This window comes from Aquila chrysaetos, chromosome 13 (genome assembly GCF_900496995.4).
Source record: "Aquila chrysaetos chrysaetos chromosome 13, bAquChr1.4, whole genome shotgun sequence".
Classification (NCBI taxonomy): domain Eukaryota; kingdom Metazoa; phylum Chordata; class Aves; order Accipitriformes; family Accipitridae; genus Aquila; species Aquila chrysaetos.
Window position 1 is genome coordinate 34,678,641 of NC_044016.1, and position 23,947 is coordinate 34,702,587.

The 23,947-nt window shown below is 40.9% G+C and overlaps 1 protein-coding gene across 3 annotated transcripts in view; it reads right to left on the reverse strand.

The window, feature by feature from the left end:
• Nucleotides 1–23,947, reverse strand: part of SMOC2 (SPARC related modular calcium binding 2) — a 150,264-nt gene that overhangs the window by 97,028 nt on the left and 29,289 nt on the right. For all 3 annotated transcript variants that reach the window (XM_030035697.2, XM_030035696.2, XM_030035698.2), the window contains exon 2: nt 6,066–6,237. In XM_030035697.2, the coding sequence (XP_029891557.1) occupies nt 6,066–6,237 (172 nt within the window). The remainder of the gene's footprint in view (nt 1–6,065; nt 6,238–23,947) is intronic.

Sequence of the window (23,947 nt, forward strand, 5' to 3'; positions counted from 1 at the left end):
TACTGTGTGTAATGGCTCTCCTTGGTGTGCTCACGACGCAGCAAGGCCCTGCTGGGGCCACCTCTGCAAATACTGAATACATAACATACTCTGAGTGCCAGCCAGACTAAACGCCAAGCGACTCACGAATTAAATATCACTCTGTGTGAAGCTCCTTACATTGCCATTTTGAGCACAGACTGCTCAGGGATGCGTCCCAAGTCCAGTTTAATAGTTGCCTGTAAACCCGGGTTGCTGCTACGTGATGACAGTGAAGTAAGAAAATGTGATGTGAGTTGGCAGCTGAAATTTTATAGTGATCAACAATTTGTATCAAACCTCCAGCCATTAGAGAAGTCTTATTTTAGTGAAGCATTGGTAGAGAAGCCAGAAAATCCATACACGTCAGCCGGGACGTTTCAAGAGCAATGTGTTAGGGCAGAGGTATGCTGGCAGGACTGCACATGTGAATTTGTTTTTCCATTGATCACAATGTAAGAATGCCAAATATTATTACTGAGCCACTTGCTTAATACATTCAGAATATTAGTCTCCAATGCCCCAATTATGGGCCTGGTACATTCACTTAAAAACAAACTCAGACAGGGAACAAGTATTCAAGTATTCTTAATGTTAAGGAACAAGAAGAGGGGAAAAAAAAAAAAAAAAAAAGGTATTTTTCAGTGCATTATCCTGCAAAGCCTGCAGACCACTTTCAGGGCAAACTTTAGTTAAACCAACAGGAACTCCTCTTAGCTAACTCTAAGAAGGACATCTCCATGGGAGATAGAGGCTCTGTGGTTCAGGGGAAACATTCCCAGTAGCCACAGACATCCAAAATTCAGTCACAGCATTGCACGTGCTCTTCAGCTTCCTCCTGATAAGCTGCCTGAATCTCAGCAAACATTCATATAAAGAGCTTAAATGCTTAAATAAAGTTCAAACTACCCCAGGTGAACTACAGTGCCACCTGTTCCAATTCACCCTTACACCATTAGCAAAACAGCAAATTGAACTGCTGCTGGCCACTAGTTGCTGTGGCTTGATGGTCCATTAGAGAGAAAAACCGTGATCCCTCCACTAGAGACTCCTGGTACAGAGGTTGCTCGCTTTGAAGAAGATGCAATCAGCTAGCACACCTTCTACACTTGAGACCTGAAGTTGCCGAGATGGGAGATGAAAAGCTGTCCAACGGGAATAGAGTTATTCAAAGTTTCTGAAGTCTGAAAAACTCCATTAATCCCACAGAAAATCTTCCACTAAGCCAGCTAGGACTAAAGCTTGTTGTCATGTCAAAAAAAGGCAGTTTCATTGAAAAAAACCTTCAATCCCACTCGCCTCCGCCCAGCATCATAATTTTAGGTTTCAAAGTTAATACACGTTATTTACTGCCACAGAAAACTACTTGAAAAGCCTAAAATTATTTGAAAACTGCTGTAGGAAAAATATGAGTCCATGTTTTCAAACTTCATGGGAAAAAACTTGTTCAGCAGTGCAGAATAAATAGGTAGCAAACCTGATAGATTTTAGCAAAGATGAAACTGATAGGAGTCTGCAGAAATGAGTTGAAGCATTCTCTCTCTTTTTTTTTTTTTTTTGTATTTATAATGCAAAATTTTCATGGCAATAGAAAATTTGAATATTCTTTGTACAATGCCATTCTACAGTGATAAGACTAAATTTTACAGAGTAGTTCTGAACAGTTAACAAAGAAAAAGAAAAAGAAAGGAAAAAAAAAAAAAAAACCGAAACAACCCAGACCTCTTCATGTGGGATGTACAAGATGCTCCATGAAAAAAACAAAACAACTTGTTTCAGGTAGTCTCATCTGTCATGATTTGTAACAGACATTCAGCTTTACATTTGTAAGATAAAAGAGGAGATCCTCACTTAGCAATGCCTCTCCCATTTCTGCTAGGGAAGAGGCTTTTAGCTGATGTCTTGTGCATTTTAGTTTCCATACAAGCATAGCCTTTTGCAGTAACCTGTACCATGTTCCAAATCACATAAAATCCCCATTAAATGTAAAACTGTAGCTATTGGCCCTGCAGGAGACTGCAGTGCTGGGCAACACTTCCTACTCGCAATGGGCAACTCCATCATGCAGGGATATAAATTAAAAGGGTTTTTTTTCCTTTTTAGAATAATGCTTTTCCCTCTTCTTTTTTTTTCTGTAGACATGATACTTCCGCACATTTGGTCCCATTTTCAAGACTAAGAAACTTCAACTTGTACTTTTTGCACGCACTAACAAAGAGTATCGAAGGCTCGGTTCCGTAAGTTGCAAAGCCTTCCTGTGTGACATCCAGAGCTCTCCAGTCCCATCCTCCCCAGCCATAGCGGAGGGAACAAGGCTGAGCGCTCAAAGGACTCCCGTCCGAGTTTGTATCAGCCATAGGAATAACCTCCCCTGGCACGTGTCAGAGCAGTCCTGCAAGAGTAGCTGGCCTCAGTTTGCAGGTTGAACAGCCTTAAACCCCTAAAAGAAGGTGGCTCTGTGCATGCTGCCTACTGGGAACAGACCCTGGCCCATCAACCCCGAGCCACACAGATATATGGTCCTCGGGAAGGTACGAGCTGGCCCGTGCTCAGAGTGCAACAGGGACCTGCGTAGGCAGTCCTACTGTGTCCTGGCACTGCTTAATTAATTAGTGTAGACATAGCCTCCGTGTCTTTCTGGCCAGTTTATAAGTAATCATATTGCTTCTCCACTTCTTGTACGTTTTGTTGCTTTGGCTATGCTGGGCCAGATTTACTGTGAAGCATTTGTGTGCGCATGTAGTGGATCCTCATCACCGGTGATATTTTAACAGTCCCCTTAACACAAATAATATTTCTCAGCTGTCAACATACGTTTATTTATTAGATTCATAATCGCATTGCACAGTAAATGTCTGCGTCAAGCAAGTGGCAAATCTCCAGAACTTCAGAGTTTAAGATTTTGTTTGGAAAACTATCCCAAAACGTGGATGTTCATCTACAGTGTACACAGATTATTTGAGACCTTTGAAACTGCAAAAGCAGGCTGGAAATTTTACGAGATTGTAACTTCTTATAGCATTTCCAAGCTCAGCAATGGATTCCAGCACTGCTTGGAAGTGGACTGCAAAAAAATGGGAGAAATATTATAAAACTTTGTAATGTCTTCAGGAAAAAATGCTATCAGAACAGCCTATTTTGATGCTTATTTTGTCAAATGCGAGTTGTTTTTCAGAACCGAGAGGAAGGTTCAGGGTTTGTTCATTTTCAGGTTTGTTTAAGCTGTTTTGATCTCAGCTGCAGCCATCAGGAACTAGAAGGACAGCAGTGCAAGAAAAGAAAATGGTTTAAATTCTGCCAGTTTTCTGTCATTTAGTTTTAAGATCCAGGATCTAAAAATGGTTTCCTTTGCAATGCTAAAGAATTACCTGGGCTGAGCACTGTTGCTGTGAACAAAACTTGGATTAAGAAAGGAAAGCAAGCATATTTAAAGCAAACTACCCCTGCGCAATTTTAGTATTTAATTGACCAAAACCAAATAGATGAGACAAATGTTGAGAATAGGTGAGGAGGAGAAAAGACAGTCTATCTAAATCTGGCTTTCCCAGGAAAAAAGACACAGAGAAAGCAGCCATCAGCCTGGTGGTGGTTCAAACTTCTCTATGGATGTAAAAAGAAATCACAGTTCTGAACATATAAACAAGAAATGATGGACTCAAAATTGTTGCAAAAGGTTGTCGACATAAACTGTCAAGGTGTTTAGATTTCTAGTGAGTAGACTGAACCGAAAAAAAAGCTGGTCACCATGTTTTCAACTAATTAAAATGGTACCTGGAAGTATTTAATTTTCAGACAAGATTTTTGTGCGGTGAACAGGGATTTTTACCTGAGAAGAAGACAGGAGGAGACAGACACAGACATAAGACTGCCTTTTCTGATCAACAACGGGTGAATATCAGAGACAGATTTAAAGTTGTGAATCCTACACCAAGAAGCATCTCTTTTCTCCCTTCATAACTTCCACAAGCAAATGTGCATGTTTCTTTCCCTTTTTCCTGCATTAGCCACCTCAAAACTTGCTTCAAAACCAATGTTTTAATGGGGGGCTGGGGGTGGGGTGAGCTGTCTGGTTTTTTAGGAGGACAGGTGAACACTTCCAAAAGGAAACACAGAATGAAAGCAAATTCTGAAACCTTGAAAGTTGTGCTGAAATGGAACCATCACTTTTTGGTTAGCCCTACTAAAATAACCCTCCGCTCTTTGGTCAAGCATCACCTGCAACAACAAATTTCACCACTCAAAAGCAACTGGCTCAAAAGAGGTCTTAATCTGAGGACTTCCTTAGCTCTTTCAGAAGAATGTTTGATGGGACTATCAAAAGTAGCTCTAGCAATGCTAAAACTGAAACTGCAGTTAGGCCAATGAATCATCTTTTTCTTCTCTAAAACTTGTTTTTACAGCTTGAAATATTTCTGATGATTGCAGCCATGGGTAGGAATAAAGACACTGGTCACTTCAAAACTTAAGACTGCTTTGATGGAATAAGAAATACTATGAAAATGTAAAATTTAAAAGAGCACTGGTCTCTTGCTGTTATTGACCAAGTACATTATTGGCAATCATGTGTCTATTGCCAATCAAAGGAAAAAATATTTAAACATTAGAGGGATGTTTGCATTCATTTAGTTGAAAGATTAAAAACATCTGATTGATGAGGGCACGATGTGTACTTGCTATGAGCAATACTTAAGCTGCCTGAGATGTTTAATTCCAAGCCTACATTTGTACTGACACACTATTCACTAATAAATAAACAGCACATGAGCACTTCTCCAAATTGTAGTTGTTGACTGCAGAAAAATTTGCCAGCATCGCTAAGGACACCTTCAGTAGGGCAATTCAATGCATTTTATGGAAAAAATTTCTTGCAGATGACATTGTCAATATGGTAAGAGGAAAAAACAATAAAGAAAAACACTCAAAACTAATTTCCATAAAAGTGTATAATGCTCTAATGTATAAAATGGACAAATACAAAGTGCACAATAACTCTCTCTGCTGTTCCTGAGTGTAACAAAAGCTTTGGCTCAGGTAGCTTCATTATGTTATCCTTGTTCGCAACAGTAAATAGATCCATCAGCTAATACAATGGCGTATTATGAAAGGGCTGAAGAATGAGCATAGTGTTTCACCTAGGCAGAAGATGAGACAGAATGTCTCTTTGAAGCAGTCTTGATGCTTCAGAGGTTTGCTGGAGCTAATGGAGAGAGATGATGTGGAAAATTGCCTCCTAGAGGTTGAATCAGTGTGGTTGGTCCCTGGGGTTTTCTTCCCCCCTACCCCCCTCTTTTGGGCAGAGAGAAAGGGAAAGTAAATCTTTATGACCACTGCTATTCTTACATTTTAGAAAGAAGATCATTGTGTTGGGAATCATCCTACACTTCAGTAAGGAACTGTGTTCTCTAGCACCAGGCTACTATAAAAGTGAAAAAATTTAACTGTGAATACTTCCCAAGTGTTGGAACTGAAGTGCTATGGTTGCATGTTGCACAGTTTCTTTAAACAGAGATCAGAAGGAAAAGAGTGGATAATGTAGGTAGAAATGGCCTGTGAGGGCTCTAAGCATTACAACCCTTTTTTTTTTTTTTTTTTTTTTCTTCCCTCTTCTCCCCCCCCCCCCCCCCCCCACACCCCCCCCCCCCGACTAAATGATTGCATTTAGGAAACAGAAGACTGAATTTGACCATCTCTAACTCAAAATACCAAACTGCAGTAGACAAGAAACCTCAGGAGATAACTATCTTGAGAGTTACTCTGAGCCTGCCAATGATACGGTCCTTCAGAACAAGGACCTAACCTTGCAATTTCCTTAATAGTGACTTATTATAGCATAAATGGGTGGGGGAGTCATATTTTTGCTGATGGATAAAGATTAATTTATCCTTAGGTAGCATATTGTTATAGAATTAACAGGATGGATTTCAACCTGCTTGCTTTTAGAAACCTCTTCAAGTACAGCACTCCTAGTTTTAAATACAAAGGCATTTTCAAAAACTATTTAGTCTATTATTTTTCATTATGGTCAAGAGAAACTTTGATTTTCTCACCTTTGCAGTTGCCCCGGTAGGCTATTTCCAGCTGAGGGTCTTTGCATTTTGCTCGTTGAAATTCACACCGGGACAGAAAAGTTCTTCCATCAGATGCACAAAGTGATTTCTGAGGGGAACCTGCACAGTCCAGGCTGCATTCTCTGTCTTTGTCTTGGTCCACTCTCAAAAACTAGAAAAAATAAATTAATGCTGTAGGAATGCTCTCCCCATGCAGAAACTGCTCTGTGATCCCCTTCCCCAGGGAAGACATACAAATATTACCCAAAACTGAAAAGCAAGCTCTGCCTTTTTAGCCTATTCAAATACTAGCTGATTCATCATATCTGGGGTTATTCAGCTGCTGCTTTGAAATGGTAGCGATTGCAACATTTCTGTAACATACACTAAATCCACTATCACAATTAGGAAATCTCTGAATCTCCTTCAACCATTATGAAGCTGGGAACAGCAGCTTGGAATCTTTAGAGCAAAAACGGTGATGGCAAAAAAATTCTTCACAACAAAAATGAGACAGCTATGGAAACTTGTCTATTTTATTAGCTATGCATTAACTAGTCTACAATAACAAGCTGAAAAGTCTGTTCTAAGATCCAAATAGGATTATTAACATCAATACTCATCTAAAATTGTACCCATAATATCTCCAATAGCTTCAGTGCAAGAGGTCTGATGAGAAAATGAGGTCGGAGAATCTTATGAAGCACCTTATGAAACACAACAAGATCACTTATTCTTGCAATGATCATACTCAAAATCTAAAGACTTCTCAACAAAACAGAAATTTCAGATACATTTTATGGAAATATTTGTATTTGTGCATATGCTTGCCTATAAAAATACATGCCAAGATTGAAAAGGGAAATGTTATAAGCTTGCAGTTTTTCCAGTGAGACCGTTCTTATAACATGCACAATGGAGTCCTGCACTTGGGTCATGACAACCCCATGCAGCGCTACAGGCTTGGGGAAGAGTGGCTGGAAAGCTGCCCGGCAGAGAAAGACCTGGGGATGCTGGCTGACAGCCAGCTGAGTATGAGCCAGCAGTGTGCCCAGGTGGCCAAGAAGGCCAACGGCATCCTGGCCTGCATCAGAAATAGTGTGGCCAGCAGGAGCAGGGAAGTGATCATCCCCCTGTACTCAGCACTGGTGAGGCTCTACCTCCAATACTGTGTTCAGTTTTGGGCCCCTCACTACAAGAAGGACACTGAGGTGCTGGAGCGTGTCCAGAGAAGGGCAACAAAGCTGGTGAGGGGCCTGGAGCACAAGTCTTATGAGGAGCGGCCGAGGGAACTGGGGTTGTTTAGCCTGGGGAAAAGGAGGCTGAGGGGAGACCTCATCGCTCTCTACAACTACCTGAAAGGAGGTTGTGGTGAGGTGGGGGTTGGTGTCTTCTCCCAAGTAACAAGCAATAGGACAAGAGGAAATGGCCTCAAGTTGCACCAGGGGTGGTTTAGATTGGATATTAAGAAAAATTTCTTCACCAAAAGGGTTGTCAAGCACTGGAACAGGCTGCCCAGGGAAGTGGTGGCATCACCATCCCTGGAGGTATTTAAAAGACATGTGAATGTGGTGCTTAGGGACATGGTTTGGTGCTGGCTTTGGTAGTGCTAGGTTAACGGTTGGACTCAATGACCTTAAAGGTCTTTTCCAACCTAAATGATGCTATGATGATTCTATGAGGCTCAGCTGCCATTCCAAAGTGCCCCACCAAGGGCAAGCAGAAAAGACAAAACCTGAAACAGGCTATGTGCTATGTGCAAAACAGTCTGGAGCCAAATAATTTTATTTAATTTGTTACCAACCACGAAAAACTTCTGACTGCTGTTTCGAGCATGGTCTGAGCCCTGGCATGAGTTGCCCATGACTGCAAACTCTCAGGGGTGTCCCTGCCCCAGCATGGGTTGCCCACAGGCCACAGTCCCCAGGGGCTGTCCTTGCACCAGAGTGGGTCACTCATGGGCTACAGTTTTTTTTTTTTCTGGACTGTCACAGGGCAGTTCACATCCTCCTCTCACACTGGAGAGCCCTGCAAAGCCCCTGCTGCACAAACCCTGTTGGTTCTGCCCATTGCACCACACATTCCCCCTTTCTCAGAAATTCCATCTCATCTCCTCCAGAAGACAGTGAGAGGCTATAGGCTGACAGAAGTAATTTAGGTTGTTCCCATTATGAATTTCAAGAGATACTCCCCTTTCTAGACTGCCACAAAGCCACACTGAAACTGTTCTAACTGTTCATCCCTCCACCCCCAAGACTGCAGGCAAGGCTCCTAAGTTTGGCATCATCCTTGGCACTGTGAAAAGCAGGAGCTGCTCACCCTGAAACACGCTGCCAAAAAACTCATCGGTTCTGATGCTGCTGCATGCCTGCCAAAAACAAAGACAGCCAAAACCAAAGCTAGTACTTTATCTTCTGAGCTCCTGAAAAGCAGGGACTAGGGAGGAGGTGAACTCAGTAAGTCCTCAGATGAATTTGTCTATCCTTTTGCAGTTTTGTGCTTATTTAGAAACAAAGCAATGCATATAGCTACCAGGAGATAATCATTCTCCTAAGCATTAGGAGGCACCTGAGAAAAGGTCTTCATCCAGCTGAAGCACTGGTTTCATTGGTGCTACCCCATCATCATAAACCTCGAGTACAAAAAATTTTGAAATTCAGATTAGAAACTGAGACTACTAGGAGCGAAATGTCAAGAAAAAAAAGAGGACAGTAGTATTTGAACAGGGAAGAGTAGTACAAGCTAAACAAATCAGAAAACATTTGCTACATATAGTTTCCCTGCATTTTATTACACAAAAAAATGTATAGAGTCATAAATCTCCATAATCTTCATACTTAAACTGTGGTCTATTTGCATTTCCTATCACTTAACGTGAAGAAATGCAGACGTCTTTCTGGAGAGTATGCCTGAAAATGGAGAGACAATCTCAAAGGTATCACTTTAAAATAATAGTCATATGGTAGGATTTTGACCAGAATTTTTATATTTTAGTGGCGCAGTAACATAAAAAGGAAAACTTCCTTTTCCTGACATTTCTGAGCAATTTTTCATTTTTAACAATAATTAGCTTCAGAAGCAAATTATTCACAAATTACACACAATCCCCAAAAACCTTTCTTCCTGGAATTTAGCTATAGAGCTCCAAAAGAGCTCCAAAAGCGGGGAAGAGATGTTCCTTTTCCCCCCATTTTGGTGCTGTTTTGCACATCCTTCTTGCTGACAGAAACTAATAATTAGCTGAGCTGAGTGGGAAGGGACAAAAACTGATGTCATCTCCCTTCACCTGCAAAACAAGCAACAGTGAAGACAGGCTTCCATGACACTGACCACTCTCCAAATTCTGTTGGTCTCCAGGGCCTGCCCCGGTGCCCTGATGAGCTGCAGCGCGGGGGCCCCAGGGAAGTCCTCCAAGCCTCCCTTTCTCGCCCCGGAGGCATCTGCAGGACTCTGTGAAAAAGATTTTCCAAGGAAAAATGGACCACATGGGGCCTCTGGCAGAAAAATTGGATCCAGTCCCCTGCTCTGCCTCAGACTTCCCCTGTGGATTTGGTGATGGCAAGTCAAGTGATCTCCCTCTTCCTATTCTGTGAAGTAAGGATCTGAGTACAGCCTTTCTCTGTGTGTAAGACTACCCCTCTGTAATGGCTAGGCACTTTGCCACCCTTAATTTATCCTCCGCAACATCCCCGTTGAGCAGAGAATTATTTTTCAAAAGCACAGGAAGGCTTCGTGACCCACAAAAAATCATGTGGTAGATCAGGGAACTGAACCCAGGCACCAGAGGAAAAAAAAAAGGAAAAAAAAAAAAAAAAAAAAAAATCACACACAGCAACAGTCTAGCCTCTGTCCCATTTTTCTCCCAGACTTTCCTCATCTTTTTTGTTTTGAGTTGTTGCAGGAGTTAAGATGGGTATGCCTGATCGCAGTGGACAAACCACAGTAACACAGTGGACAGAAAATCCCCTTAATCGTCTGAGGAACAAAATCCACTCCCTTGAGAGCATGATAGTTCACAGATAAAGCTATATTTTAAAGGGCATTTATCCAAAGAGTTCTATTTAAGTATTTTATTATTTCAAAGCCTTAGAGGAGATTAGGGTAAATTATGGGTTCAAGGATATTCAAGCAACCTGGAAAAGCAGAGGATGAAGACATACCCGGGAGACAAAACCACTTGAATAGCTTGTTGGTTAGCCAAACCTCACTGGAGAATTTGGGTTGCACATTTAAACAGTTTCCACCAACCTAGTGTAACTGAGGGATTTAAGAGCAGGAAGGACAAAAAGGCAAGCAACTGCGAGAAAAGACAGCATGCAAGAGAGACTAGCAAATGTACCTACAAAAACCAGATAGAAAGTACGTGACTGACATTTGGAAAATACTCCATTGTCATCTTTACTACAGCAGCGTAAGATGATATGAGTCCAAATCAGCATTGCTTGCTCATATGGAGCAGGAATGCCAAAAGAATCGATAAATTTATGGCAAAAGCAATAGAAACGCTGGAACAAGCAAGGGCTATGGGATTTCTCATGGGATTTGCTATTTGTTTAAACAGGAACAAGCAGAGTCAGTGACACAAAAACTGGGATCACACTGATGCCCATCTTAGAGCTGTACTTTCCTGTAAAAATATTCCTTTTGATTAAAATAGGACAGTTTAGAGACAAAGATGGTTCTAGATGGACCAGAAGGCAACTCACCCTGAACACTGGCTCATCTCTTTCTGTCTTTAAGTTCGTTTAACCAACAAATCTGTTACTGTACAAACATGTGATTCACTGAAAGACAAGCTTAAAGCAGCATTCCTGTTGAATGCTCGTAGCAACTGAGATTAAGCCAACAATAGTTGACCAACCTGAGGTAGAACTGTTTTCAACAACCAGCAAAAACTGGACAATTATGGTTAAACCCTATTAAAAAGCAAACCACTTTTAATAGAGAGGTGTTCCTGCCCCTAACAGCACAGAAACCAGCCTAGTCAAGTTTCAGAAAATTGTTTTCCACTACAAATTTGAGCTTATTCTACAAACTAACAGGCATGACTCCTCAACTAGAGTTGCTTTAACTTATCTCCCACTTTACATTTTAATATCACAAAAAATTTTTAAAGTCTCCAATTTATTTCAGTCTTTCCAAAGCGTTATACTTTACAACACCCAATTTCCAAGGGGCCTACTATTCTATACTAAGCACTGCTTTAAATTCCCATGTAGTATTTCTGAGAAGAAAGAACGATAATGGGACTATATCAGAAAAATTATTGATTAAGTTTACCTCGGTTAATAAAACCAAAGTCACTATAAACTGCATGTACCCACTTCACAGATATAAGCATTGATAAAATATTATTTACTGTCATGCATTTCAGGCATCACAGAATTCCAGTATTTTCCTTCACTGTTTCACACACCAAAGGCTCTTAATGGTTGAAATGTGCCCCCCTATACCGCTGGCAGTCCCAGTGATCCTTCCTCTGTCTGTTACTGGAGTTTGGTAAAACTAGAATTGTCAGAGTATGTAGTAGTCTGCTACGCTGTATCTTTCATCTTTGTTTTCGTCACTGGTCCCACATCTGGGTTGTGGACAGTCAGGATGCTTATTTCCTCAACCACAAGCAACATGTTGCAGTCTATGAGAAAGTTTTTCCAGTACCTCACGAGTAGGCATCCAATGGTTTCTTTACTGTGCTATTAAACCATTTATCAAGATAACATGTCCATAAACTTGTTCACTGCTATGGCATAACACATATCTTATCTTCGCCTTAGGCTATCCACTCTTATGCAGGGGTTCAGCGTCATTCCCCCTGGTCCACATCCTGCCGTCACATCACTGCTAGGGCTGAGGAGGTCTTCAGGTGGAACCGAGTCACCCGCACACGTGGGCATTTCCAACGCACAAACCTGTGATCCCACCCTCCGTAGTGCAGAGCAACTCTCTTTCCACCTAAGCAGATCACAGATTACACCGGGAGAAAAATGATGCGTGGCAAGAGAGTCAACAACCGGATACATCTACAAGCTAAATTGCCAGTGCAAGAAAGCAGAAGAGTCGAGACCACTGCTACAGTGTGGTCATGGGGAGCGCAGACATCTCTCTCCATTGGAGGAAAAGCTGACGACAGATGTACTTAGGCTGAGGCGTAAAGATTAGTTATTGAATCTGGCTCACAGCCTTCTAAACATTTCACAATATAGTGCACAGCTGTGGATTGTCTTTGGTCAGAGGCCACTGTCTGATTGATCTGAGCAAGGCAGGGGAGTGTTCCCCAACCTTTTTTTTTTTTTAATTTGGGACAGCTTATCTCTAAGAAAGTTTACTTGCAGTCCTGTAGAGACATCCTTAATACAAACAGGCTGCACACAAAGCATAACTCATAACTATGCTAAACCTATTTTTACTTTGCCCTAATGTAAGTTTTCCTACTACAGCTGAAGACCCAGAAGCTGCTGCTTTTCTGGCTGTGAGAGAAACTCCATCCTCTTCTGTGAGATCAGGTTGGAGTCTGTGCACTAGGAAAAAGAAAGACCTTCAGGTTCATGGATTTGCATTGTTCAGAGGTTTTCAACCTTTCTTCAATTTATACACCCCTTCAATTTCCACTGGACCTATATACCCTCCACTGACACTAGGTATTTAGACATACTGACAACAGGTTTTTATTCTGTTACTTTTTGTGGACCCCTTATAACTGCTATACAGACTTTCCCTCTGACCAAGTGAAAACTACTGCTCCAGAATCTAAAATGAATCTCAAGCTTGCTTGCGAAACAGGAGAGTAACACCTCATCTTGGGGGGCTGAGGGCCCAAAAGGTCTGAAAAACAAGCAGAAGAGAAAAGATGGATGCTAGACATGACTGTTTTGCTTGGAAAAGCCTAGTGCAGACTACAGCTTTGAAAGGCAATTTCTTTATCCTGCATCTGGTTACTGTAAGATGTTGAATAGAGCGGTCTGACTTCCCCGCTGCTGGCATGGGAGGTCTGTGAACAAACTATGGCGCAGCGCACTCTAAAGTGGCTCTGTGCTTAGGGCTTTGTGCTGTTGAAAAATGTGCTGATTTACAGTGATTTATGTAGCCATCCTGTTTCTGTCTGATAGCTGCCTGAAGGGCAGATGTGGAAATCGCCAAGCTAGGAAAATTTTGTTCCCTCCGGGCTCGTCTACAATGGGAAAATGAGTTACAAAATAGTGATACATATGCATGTGTGTGTCTGTGTGTGTATATATATACACATACAACATTGCGTATATATATCCACACAGGCAGGCTATAATATGTAAAGTCATATTCCCATGTATATTTCAAAGGCAATGATGTTTAAATATCAACATGCTGCAGTCTACCTTAGAGAGTACTCTAACCAGCTAGTCTGTCTCAGTTAATCTGCTCTATTAAAACACCACTCATTTTTTCACTATTTATTTCATCACTCCTCTGCCAAGGAATGAAGCAGAAGGTACACTTACAGAACAAACTCTACCCTCACCCCAATGCCACGGAAAAGCATTCAACCCTAGCGCTGAAATGTATGGAAAACCCAAGTTCTCCTTATCCTTATTCTTTGAGTTATTCAGGACAGTATCAGAAGATACCTTCAAAATGACAGCTATGTCTAACTGCTGTACTTATCTTTAACAGATCAGTTCACCTTGTGCTGTCCCACTGAAGCAAAACAGTCCTTCACCACTCTTCCAGGACAAGCCCGGAGCTGCCTACTTCAAACTGTGACCTCCTTCTTTCTCCAGATATACAGGACATCAGCATTAAAGGTAAGCTTGCGTGGAAGAATTTACACAGAAAGCCATCACACACAGGACTAATCAAATGCTATTCTGATGAGCTAGAATGTGCCCATTCCTGCCATTATAGTGAGCAATGCTGTTTGCACTTACTACAAAGAACTTCATCAAAACGTTTCTGTGTCTCTTTTCAATCGTAAAGGTTCTTGGTGTAAATCAGAATCTTCCCATTATAATCACCACTACCAGACAAGTGAGCAGACTACTGATTTCAATGAGGTTCTCTCAGACATCTAAAAATGAACACTTGTTCTTGAAAGTTCATTTATCCCTGTTCACACAAAAAAATTAGTATTCCAGCCAGAATACTGCAGCACTCTCCAGGGCAGCAAGCCATGATTATGATTTCATAACCTGGAGCTAGCTGCATAGACTAGGGAAACTAGAAATCGGCACCTTTAGGATAAGATTCACCTGACTTAGGATAAGATAGATCACATCCTAGAAATGTCCCTTCCACTTCATGAACTGGAGAGTCTGATCAACTAGCTCTCCTCTAAATGGTTGAAGTCCTATGAGATTAACTCAGCTTATAGTGTCAAAGAAAAACAAAGGGGGAGAAGCATTCAAAGTCCCAGGTTCCAGATGACTAAAATAGAGGTGGGCTGTAGGTTTCAAAAAAGAACTTTATCAAAGGTCTCCAGTAAGCATCTGTGCATCTGCAGGGGCACACAGGAGGGACAACTGTCTCTAACGCCTGCTGAGATATTGCGTTATTGAAAAGGACCCTGTTGAACCTCTGAACACAGACATCCCCCCCCTTTGCCTCATTACATTTCATAAAACTCTTCATGTGTAACTTACAACATCAGACCTCTTCCCATGTAAACTTTAGCAAGGATGGTTGAAAGAAACAGCTACATTGTGCAATTTCACTGAGTGGGAAGGTGGGGTTTGGGGTTGTTGGGTTTTGTTGCTGTGGTGGTGGTGTTTGGGTGTGGGGTTTTTTTTAATCACTCTTGGGTCAGTACCCAAAGTCAGCTCCAACTTACCTCTCAGCTAGGGCAGTGTTGTGCTTTACTCCCTCAGTGCCCAGAGTGCAGTGGGGCTCTTGGAAACTCACTGCCAAAACTACAGTATCATCTTGTTACACCAGCACAGAAAATTTACTATTAAACAGAGTTGTGCTTTGATTGATATGTTTTGCTTTGGCATGTTATTTTTTAAATGTTTATTGCATTAACAGGTGTTTTTTTAAGTGAGCTCTACTTTGCTGTATTGACGGAGGGATGGCGGGGCTGAATGTCAGCACATCCGTCACTTATTTTTACTGCTGCTTCACAAATGACTAAAAAAGGCAAAACATTTCGGTTGTGCAACCATGTAAACTAGGAAGGACTGAACTGAAATTGAAGCAAACTGAGTGACATGTTCTTTCCTGCTTTGAAGAAAGTACGGACATCAATTTATTACACATGCAATCCCAAGTTTCATCATTACCATATCACAAAAAAAGTTCCTCCCAACAGCTCACTAACTTAAAGAGATTTCAGGTGATCTAGTGCCTCGACATTATTTCAGTATTTTTAATCTACTATGGATGAATTATTTGGGGGACTTAGGAGGAAGGGGAACCACAACCAATTTAGAGAAGGGTTGGGAGGTGGGAAGGAAATGGACCCTGTAAGGGGTTCAAGAGTGCCAGTTCTATTTATTATAGTTTTGATCAAAAAGTAACTGAATTGCTTTGGTTTCTGGAGGTGTAGGGGAAGTTACAGCAAAAGAGCATTCTGTGCTGTTTAAGCATTCTGAGTACAGTATACCAGGAAACACTACAAGAACAAGGGGTCCAAATCTTCCTTTTTTTCCTCTCCATTTGGCTTTGTCTTGAAAAGAAACTTCAGGGTAGTGCAGTCATACCTCTTGAAGGGCTATTCTCTTGAATAGCCTAATTCTAGGATCTGGTTCCATCCCTAGTAAGGTAAATAGAAAGACTTAATAGGAGCAGGCTTGGGCTCCTGTTGAGTAGCACTCAGCCCTGGTGAACTATCCTTTCAGAAGGACCTTTCACCGATTCATCTGAATGTTCCTACAGTATAATCTTTGGAAGCACAAAGCACTCACTTCAAATGAGTCATGCCAGAAGCTGCAAAGATTAAGCATCAGAAACAATGTATGAACGATTTGTTGGAATTGACCCCAGAGAGCGAAAAATGAACTTATGGTCTTAATTTTCAAGACAGGACAAACACTGTCAGTGACACTAAAAAGCCCATGATCTGACTACATTCATTCCCTTCCATGATTAGGGGTCCTCCATATTTCACATAACCACTCATTTCTGCAAACTGAGTCTAGTGTATTCACTATAGATGAAAACAGCCCACACATTTAATACTGCTGATATTTAGAAGTAATAAAAGTGCATCACAGCAAGGACAAATAGACTGCAACTTTTTTCTTTTCTTCCAGAAAAATAGTTTACCTGGCTTTTCAGGGATCAAAAAAAAATCTTCCTGTGATTATTATAGTTACTTTGAACTCCAGTTTAATATAAACAGCTGGTTTCTTTCATTTTGCACCACCAAAAAAGTTAAATGGTATCCAAACTTAGAGTATCAGCTTGCTGTATGTGTTGCCTGAAAATTGAACTGTAGATTGGGATGAAAAGCGTGACAGTCTTAAGTACAGTGCTGAAAGCAGCACTGTTAAAAATGCGGTAAAGAAAAAAGACAACTCCTATCAGGAAGGCAATGTCCTTGGTATGTATGTACAACTGCTAATTACAGAGATCTCAGCCTTTTTATTTCTTCAGTCAATATATAGTTTTTCTTTCTCTGTGTCCAGTGGCATTACTTCTCTTGGTTTCAGAGTATTACCAGCAAAGGTAACACAGGTACAGATGAACAGACCTTAGGTTACCAGAGACAAAACAATCTACCATAAATTTATACTGAAACACATATTGCAAGGGTTTCTAATCTGAAGGCATTCTGTTCTGCACGTACATAATCCACTAGTCTCTAGATGTGTCATGTGTCCAGTGTGCTGCATTTTTCCCAAGTCACTGGTAACTTTATGCCCTTCATTCTTGTGGTATTGTTATTCATAATCTTTTCTTTGGCGGGTTGCTGTCATTTATAGTGTTTCTTCTCAGTTGCCAGAAGTCACACAGGGAGAAAATAAACAGAGAAACAGTGGGATGCATTGTCTATGTATTGAATTATCCTCTAGTTTACTTAAGCTTTTCATGAGTACTGACCCAACTTTCAGAATACAAGTGGGCTAGCACAACCATCCCGTTAGCCAGTTCCCTCACACACAGCTAATCTGCCTGGTTGGTGTCTTTAATAACCACAGCTACAATTTGGGAAAATAGACACGTTTTACTTTTTAATCTTGTTCAAAGGCTGCTCACATGAAAAATATTTTGGCTTCTAAAATGTTGAAAAGCTATTTTAAAATGCAAATAACATCTAAGCCAGATCAACATTTCTATATTTGAGGGGTTTATTTTAGGATTAAAGAATATCAACACACACCCTTAAAGTGTCTGAGGTAGCTTAAAACAATAAAACTAAGAGCAATGACCTAGAACTGAAAATAAGAAGCATTAGGTTGAACCTCTGTCACAAAGGCCAGAAACCTCCTCATCCACTGGTACAGTGCATAGGACACACGAAACCCTGAAAATTAGCTTCTAGATGATCTCACTCACCTCCAGGGTGAGGTATTGCCATCCTCATTGTTCCCTGGAATCACGAAAGGGAGACCTCCTCCCTAGCTCACCTCTGCTCTCTTCCCACCACACACCCAGGCAGCCACCAGCTCTCCATACCAGTCCAGCAGCGATTCCACTGGGGGACGTCAAAAAGACAACTTCATAAGAAGCTCTTACCTCAGTGAAAAGGAAATAATTTATTAAAGGAATAGGGGGACCCCCTCAAAAGCTGAAGCGAAACAGTACTGGATGTTGTGTTACAGACTTGTAGGGAACAATCTCCCTTTGTGGGGGGACAGAACGGCTCAGCTGAACAGGGCTTTTCTATATCTGAGTTTCTATGCAACTCTATTAATGCCTATCACGATCAGCAGGCAACTGGCCACTCTCCATATGGCTGGTTGCCTTCTCTTCCCAGGGAACTAAAGAACACGGAGGGCATCTCAAATGACGAAGACACAGTATGAGACAATATCGCAACAGGGCATTTCTTTTTATAATTTAAATCAAGTAAGCAACTGATTCACGCAGGGCAGAAACTTGATAAGACATCAAAGGTCTAATCCCCAAACCATAAAGCTAACTTGCTGACAATAACTGCAGAGCTCTAACTCTCTTACATTTATCACTGCCATCAGCTTCTTCAGAACAAAGTATTTTGGAAGGCAGGCAGGCAGGCAGCTGAGTCTGGGAGGCAGATTTTGCTCTTGTTAAACTGTTGATCTTAAAACAACATGTTGCTAGGTTTAAATACTGTCATCTTTAAAAGGAGAAATCATGCTAAAAGCAAACAGTTAAATAGTACACATTTGGAATATACAAGGGTTTAACAAGCCAGTCTAATGAGAAAAAAACACTTTTCATAGGGACACAAGAACCTGGCTGTGGTTTTCTCAAACCACTGGCAGTTCTACTTCCTCCCAACTTTGGGGTTTTATGGAACTCTTGTATGTTTGTTTGTATGTTGGGCAAAAACATTTTTCCTTTAATTTAAACCATTGTTTTCCAAGGAAAAAGGTCATTAGGAAGCCATTTATTTCTAATTATTATGAGGACTTTTGCAAAAGAAAAACCCTTGAATATGAAAAACAAAATTTTGTGTGTATCTAGAAGTGGGTGGGAGGGGTCAATAAACCATGATCCAAAACAGGCAATTTACCAGAATCAAAAAGAATTTTTCCAAGTTCTGTGTCACATTTTAAGTGGCTTCTGCTTGCTTTGTAGCAGAACACGCTTCCCTTGCTGTTCTTTGCCTTCTACACACCACTTGGCCAGTAGCTTTTAAATCTGTCGTAAAAGATCACCCAGCGATACCAGAGAACGTTAAAGAATTGTCATACTAGCAGTACAACCCATTAGTCCCTTTCCACTGTGGACCTTTATGTGTGAGATTTCTTGATAGCAAAAGGAATTGTAAGGGATGAGAAACCTGATGGAGGGGAATTTGCAGAGTTTCCATTTGAGTTCAGTGAGCAAAGACCCTCACCGTAGTAGGCGCTGTACCAAAAAAATCCCCAAAGCAGCTGTAATGACGGTCACACACAGTGTATTGTGGATGAAGAATCAAGAATAATAGAAGAGACTGTTGCACTCCAGAAGTAAAAAAACCAATGCTGTTTCTAAACACAGTGGAGCTGAGAACACACAGAAGAAGACAGTATCAGTTGATTAGGATCCTTTGATAAAAATCACCTATATCAGATTTTTTTGAGATTTTTTTTTTAAATGGGATGCCATGAGAACCAATTCTTACACACTTAAGGAAACCTAGACATTCTGTATTAGTTACAAGAAAACTCTTCCAAGTACTTTGAAAATACAACAGATTAAAAAAAAAAAAAAAAAAAAAAAACCAAAACCAGAGCTCTAAAGAACAGGTATTTCATTTTAATCAGACTTTCTCACACCCCTGCAAAGTGGAAGAATTAAGGCCCGGCAAGTTCCAGTTCTTACCAAGGACTTATCTGAACATCATATTTCTACAACCCAAGAGTGAAGATTTCTGGAGTCCAAAGTCTCTGATGCAATATTTTATATTTGTGGCTTCTAGTCATACTAGAAAAGTCAGAGAATCTTACCCTTACAGATTATTTTTGTCAGAAGCATATAATTACTCCATGTTACAGATATTGTTTATATGCAGTGGAACTGACCAACAAAATATGGACAGGGGTGGCACCTATGAAATATTTTCCTATTTCATTGTGGAAAATAGCTCACTGATACAGTTTTTGCACAGATTATAGCATTTGGAAGAATATTTAACAAAGCCCATCCCCTTCTAACAGACATACCCATCCCACCAATTCCACATGCTCTTCCTCCCCTGTGTACAAATTGTTGTCTTTCTTGGATTCTAGGACCTGGATTTTGCAAATCACATTTTGGTGCTTGTGAGCTCAAGCAGAGCAACCATAGCCACAGCTTTGTTTCTCTGTTGTGTGTAGTGGCCTGGAAAGCCAGCAGTGAGATGGCTAATTTCGACCAAATTTCATTGGCACGGGAGGAAGAAAAGAAACAGTGAAGCCATTTTTAAAAAAAGCTTAATCTTTGCTCCCTGCCCTCTGCCTCACAGAGAGGAGGGAGAGTAGATGCCATGCTGAGATCTTCTCACCTCCCCTTGGGCTGAGGAAGAGGAGCGTTAGGTGACCGGCCTAAGGGCAATCGCTCATTCACCTCCCCTCCCCGGAGGGAGAGGCTGGCCAAGCACCTACGCAGAATTAAAAGCTGCCCACCACAGGCTGCTGATGCTCTCGGTGGGCAGTGCTTGACCACATTAAAAAGCAATCTGGATAAATACGACAAACGTCAGTCTAAACATATTCAGCCATGAATATGGCTTGGACTAGACGAACAAGGGAATTTTTCAGGCTCCTCGGCAAACGTAACTCACTGTTTAACTGTTCAGAAAGCAGAAGAGCAAAGGTTTTATGTGAATTCAGTATGCCCGTATTTACCACTGGAGAGGCCGCCTTCTACTTAAGATGCGGGCCTGGGGTCATAAAAAATTTGTCCCCCGTCAGATCTAGCACAGACTGCCATTGATACCTGGGCTAAGTTACTCTTCTGTCGTTGCACCGTCTGCCACTTGACCTTTTGGATGTCACCTACCCTAGCCACCTCTTACAGCACCTCAGGAGGGCCAGGCCTTCCTGACTGACAAAAGTCCCCTGAGGTCCATCACTGTTGCCATCTACAGCACAGCTCCAGCCACAGCTTACTCGGAGCAGCACCGTTAGCCGACTCCGACACGTCTGCCATAGGTTTGCTGTCACTGGCTTGGAGTCAGGCTCCCAGGTAGGGAAATACGTTCGGCTGCAAAGCTGCCTGACAGAAAGGGATGCCGAAGTACCACAGACTGCTGACACAAATGACTCCAATTACTTTGTGGCATTTTCCCATTATCCAGACAGTCCATAGCAAATGGCCACACCTTTAAATAATTCTTTTGGATTCATGTGTTTTGGAAAGCTAAACATTTAAGTCCTCTGCAGCTGCAGCTGATACCTAAATATACATTCTCCTCACAACTTGCCTCTGAAGAAGAGAAATTGCGCTAGCATCAGTTTACAGCCAGTGAATTTAGTCACAGAGATGCGGTGGCTTGTCCAAAGTCACAGAGGAAGTCTGTGGCAATGCTGGGAATTAAACCCAAGACTCCAGAAACTCATTCTTGTTTTTTAACCACATGCGTCATCCTTCCAAACGTTCTTTCCTACAAAAAGATTTAGTCATGGCTGAAAAAAGGCCCGGCTCATTAACAAAGTAAGGACACAGCAAGAGAAACGGTATGAATCCTTCAAAACTGGCATGTGGATTTTCTTGTTAAAAACATTTGAGGATGTTTTGTAAACTAAATTATGACCTTCTTTGTTTCCATTAAAAAAAAAAATCTTTGCTGAAGGTCATTTTTAATGGGATCTAGGATGATGTTCCAAGGCAAAAGCATGGGCTGAGCTGTTTTGGCTCTGCACGCCATTAATTCTCTCAAGTTTTGAAAAACAGTGTGGTACTGATTGGTTTTTTAGGTCTTTCAGGGCAAGTCCTGAATTCAAGGTCTCACACAGTTCTCCTCCACTTCTGAGCTTAGAATAATAGAGGAGAACAATAATACATTTAGTTTGTAAGAGGTATATACCTGCAATGTTCCTTCCTTAAAAGGACCGGGTCTACCTAAAAATCAAGGCAATATTTGGAGCCAGGACTCTACCCTTTCTACCTACAATGAACAGACTAAATCACAGACAAGCCATTTTATCTCTTGGTGCTTCTTCAGTCCCCACCCCCAAAAAATCAGACTATTATTACTTGCCTTTGTAAAGCATTTCATAAACCATGAATCAAAAATGCAATATAATAGCAAAACATTAAGTAAGTGCCAAAGCCACAAGATCAGGCTCTGAACAAGGCCACAGACTTGACTTTCACTTTAGTTCTCTTGGGCTTACTTATTGCCGAGCATGGATTACTTGGATTTTCTATGACAGTTTAGCACAGTGTTTTATTTAGTTGTGGGGTTTTTAGGAACACCTCAGTTTTCAGATACTTCTTTGGTGTAGCGGTCAGACATGTAGAAACAATGACAGCATTGTTAACATATCCATCAAAACACAAAATAGATATGATACATTAATGTTTCTACAGCAAACTGATACTGCTAAGGCAGAGGTACATTTTTCAAGGTTTTTCTAAATGATGTTCCTTACCACTAATTTGTCTAAAAGCTATACCATAGTGCTTCTCAACAGCAATATTTCAACCAAATTACAAGTTTACCTGAGAAAAATAGAACATACTCCAACCAAGAGGGATATGTTCCTTAGCATGACTTCCATACCCAAATACTTCAATCTTTTCTTCTCCCAGTTGGAAAAGCAGAGACGATTAGCATGACAAGGAGTTGATATCATGATTTATCTGCTGCCTACCATGCTTTTAATATCACAGCATCTACCAGATAAAATAAATGACAGTGGAAAGTCTTGACCACAGAGTATCCAAGATGTATGTCTGTTAGCTGCTCTAAGAGGAATGAAGCTGTAAATTGGCTAAACTCCTTGCCCTCCTTGCACTAAAAGTTTTATTAAGGAAACTGGACAATGCCTGAAGTTGAGAATGTTTTGTTTCTGTAAAATATTGTTGAACCACAAGACGATCCAAGCTAACTAAATATGGAGCAAGAGATGGTTTTGTCTACCAGCCCAAAATATTCTGTTACTGATTCATTGGTAACTTATGACTGGTTTGGATATAATCTTAACCAACCATCATTGGTTTTGGGAGGTGAAATGACATGAGTCAACTGAAATTAATACGATAAAGAACAGCTCACTCTTACTGCTTAAGTAAGTCCAGTCAAAGCTTTGCTTCTTGCAACACTGTTCCAGTCCTAACCTTTGAGAAAAGGCAAATACAAAGAGGCATAGGAAGCTCCATTTATCACACAATTCCTTTCTCCCTAGCTCAAAAGCATAACAGCCTTGTACAGATGGAAGTGAAACACAATACCATGTTTTCACGTGCACAGAACACCCAAAGAAACAATAGACAAATGCAGTATTTTTTTTCCATATAGTATCTGTATTGCATACACAGCTTCATAAAGCGCTGCTGCCCATTACTCAACATTCTTCTTTCTTCTTCTCATTTCTAAGCCTAAAAATCTTGTCAATCAAGAGATACTCCAAGCTCTTTCAGCAAGGCTGACAACCTTGCACAAGAATCCAATTAAGATCTTGTTCTTTGGCTATGGTAAAGTCACACCCATAAACTGTTAAAACTTAAACTCTGGAAGTGATAGAGAACTATTTAAAATAGAGAAAAATGCTACAAATAAATGTAACCACTGAATTTTGAGACTATATCTAACAATCCCTGCAGAAGTAGTACAGACAAATGTGAGGTTTTAAGCTGAATTTTGAACTCTAGATAAAGGAGCAGGTGACCTGGTGCCACCAATAGAAAGGAGATGGATTCCAGAAGTTATCTACTGTTAAGCATATATAAAATTCCAGGAGAGAGAGTGGTAAGTCTGGGGGAAACATGACTCTCAGCAATCAACAGCCTTCTAATTTAAACCTTTAATCCCTAACTTGGATTGCCTTAGTTGTCGGTGTGAGAGAATATATACCATTATCTAACCACTATAAGAGTACCTAGCTTTAAAGTTTTAGGGTTGTATGAGTTTCCCCAATCACTCTGTAGGTTGCCCTTTACCCTTGAGTTTTCCCCAGTTCTCTTCTCCTTTTGTTTATCTGTAATATGTAAGCAGAACACTTTTTAAATAAAATTGTGTTCTGGCACAGCACAAACAGGTTATCAGTTTGAATATGATCCACCTGTGATGAATCATATATGATGTATCATAGATATCATAAAAATCTAGAGCCAAAACAGACTTGCTCTTTCTATGC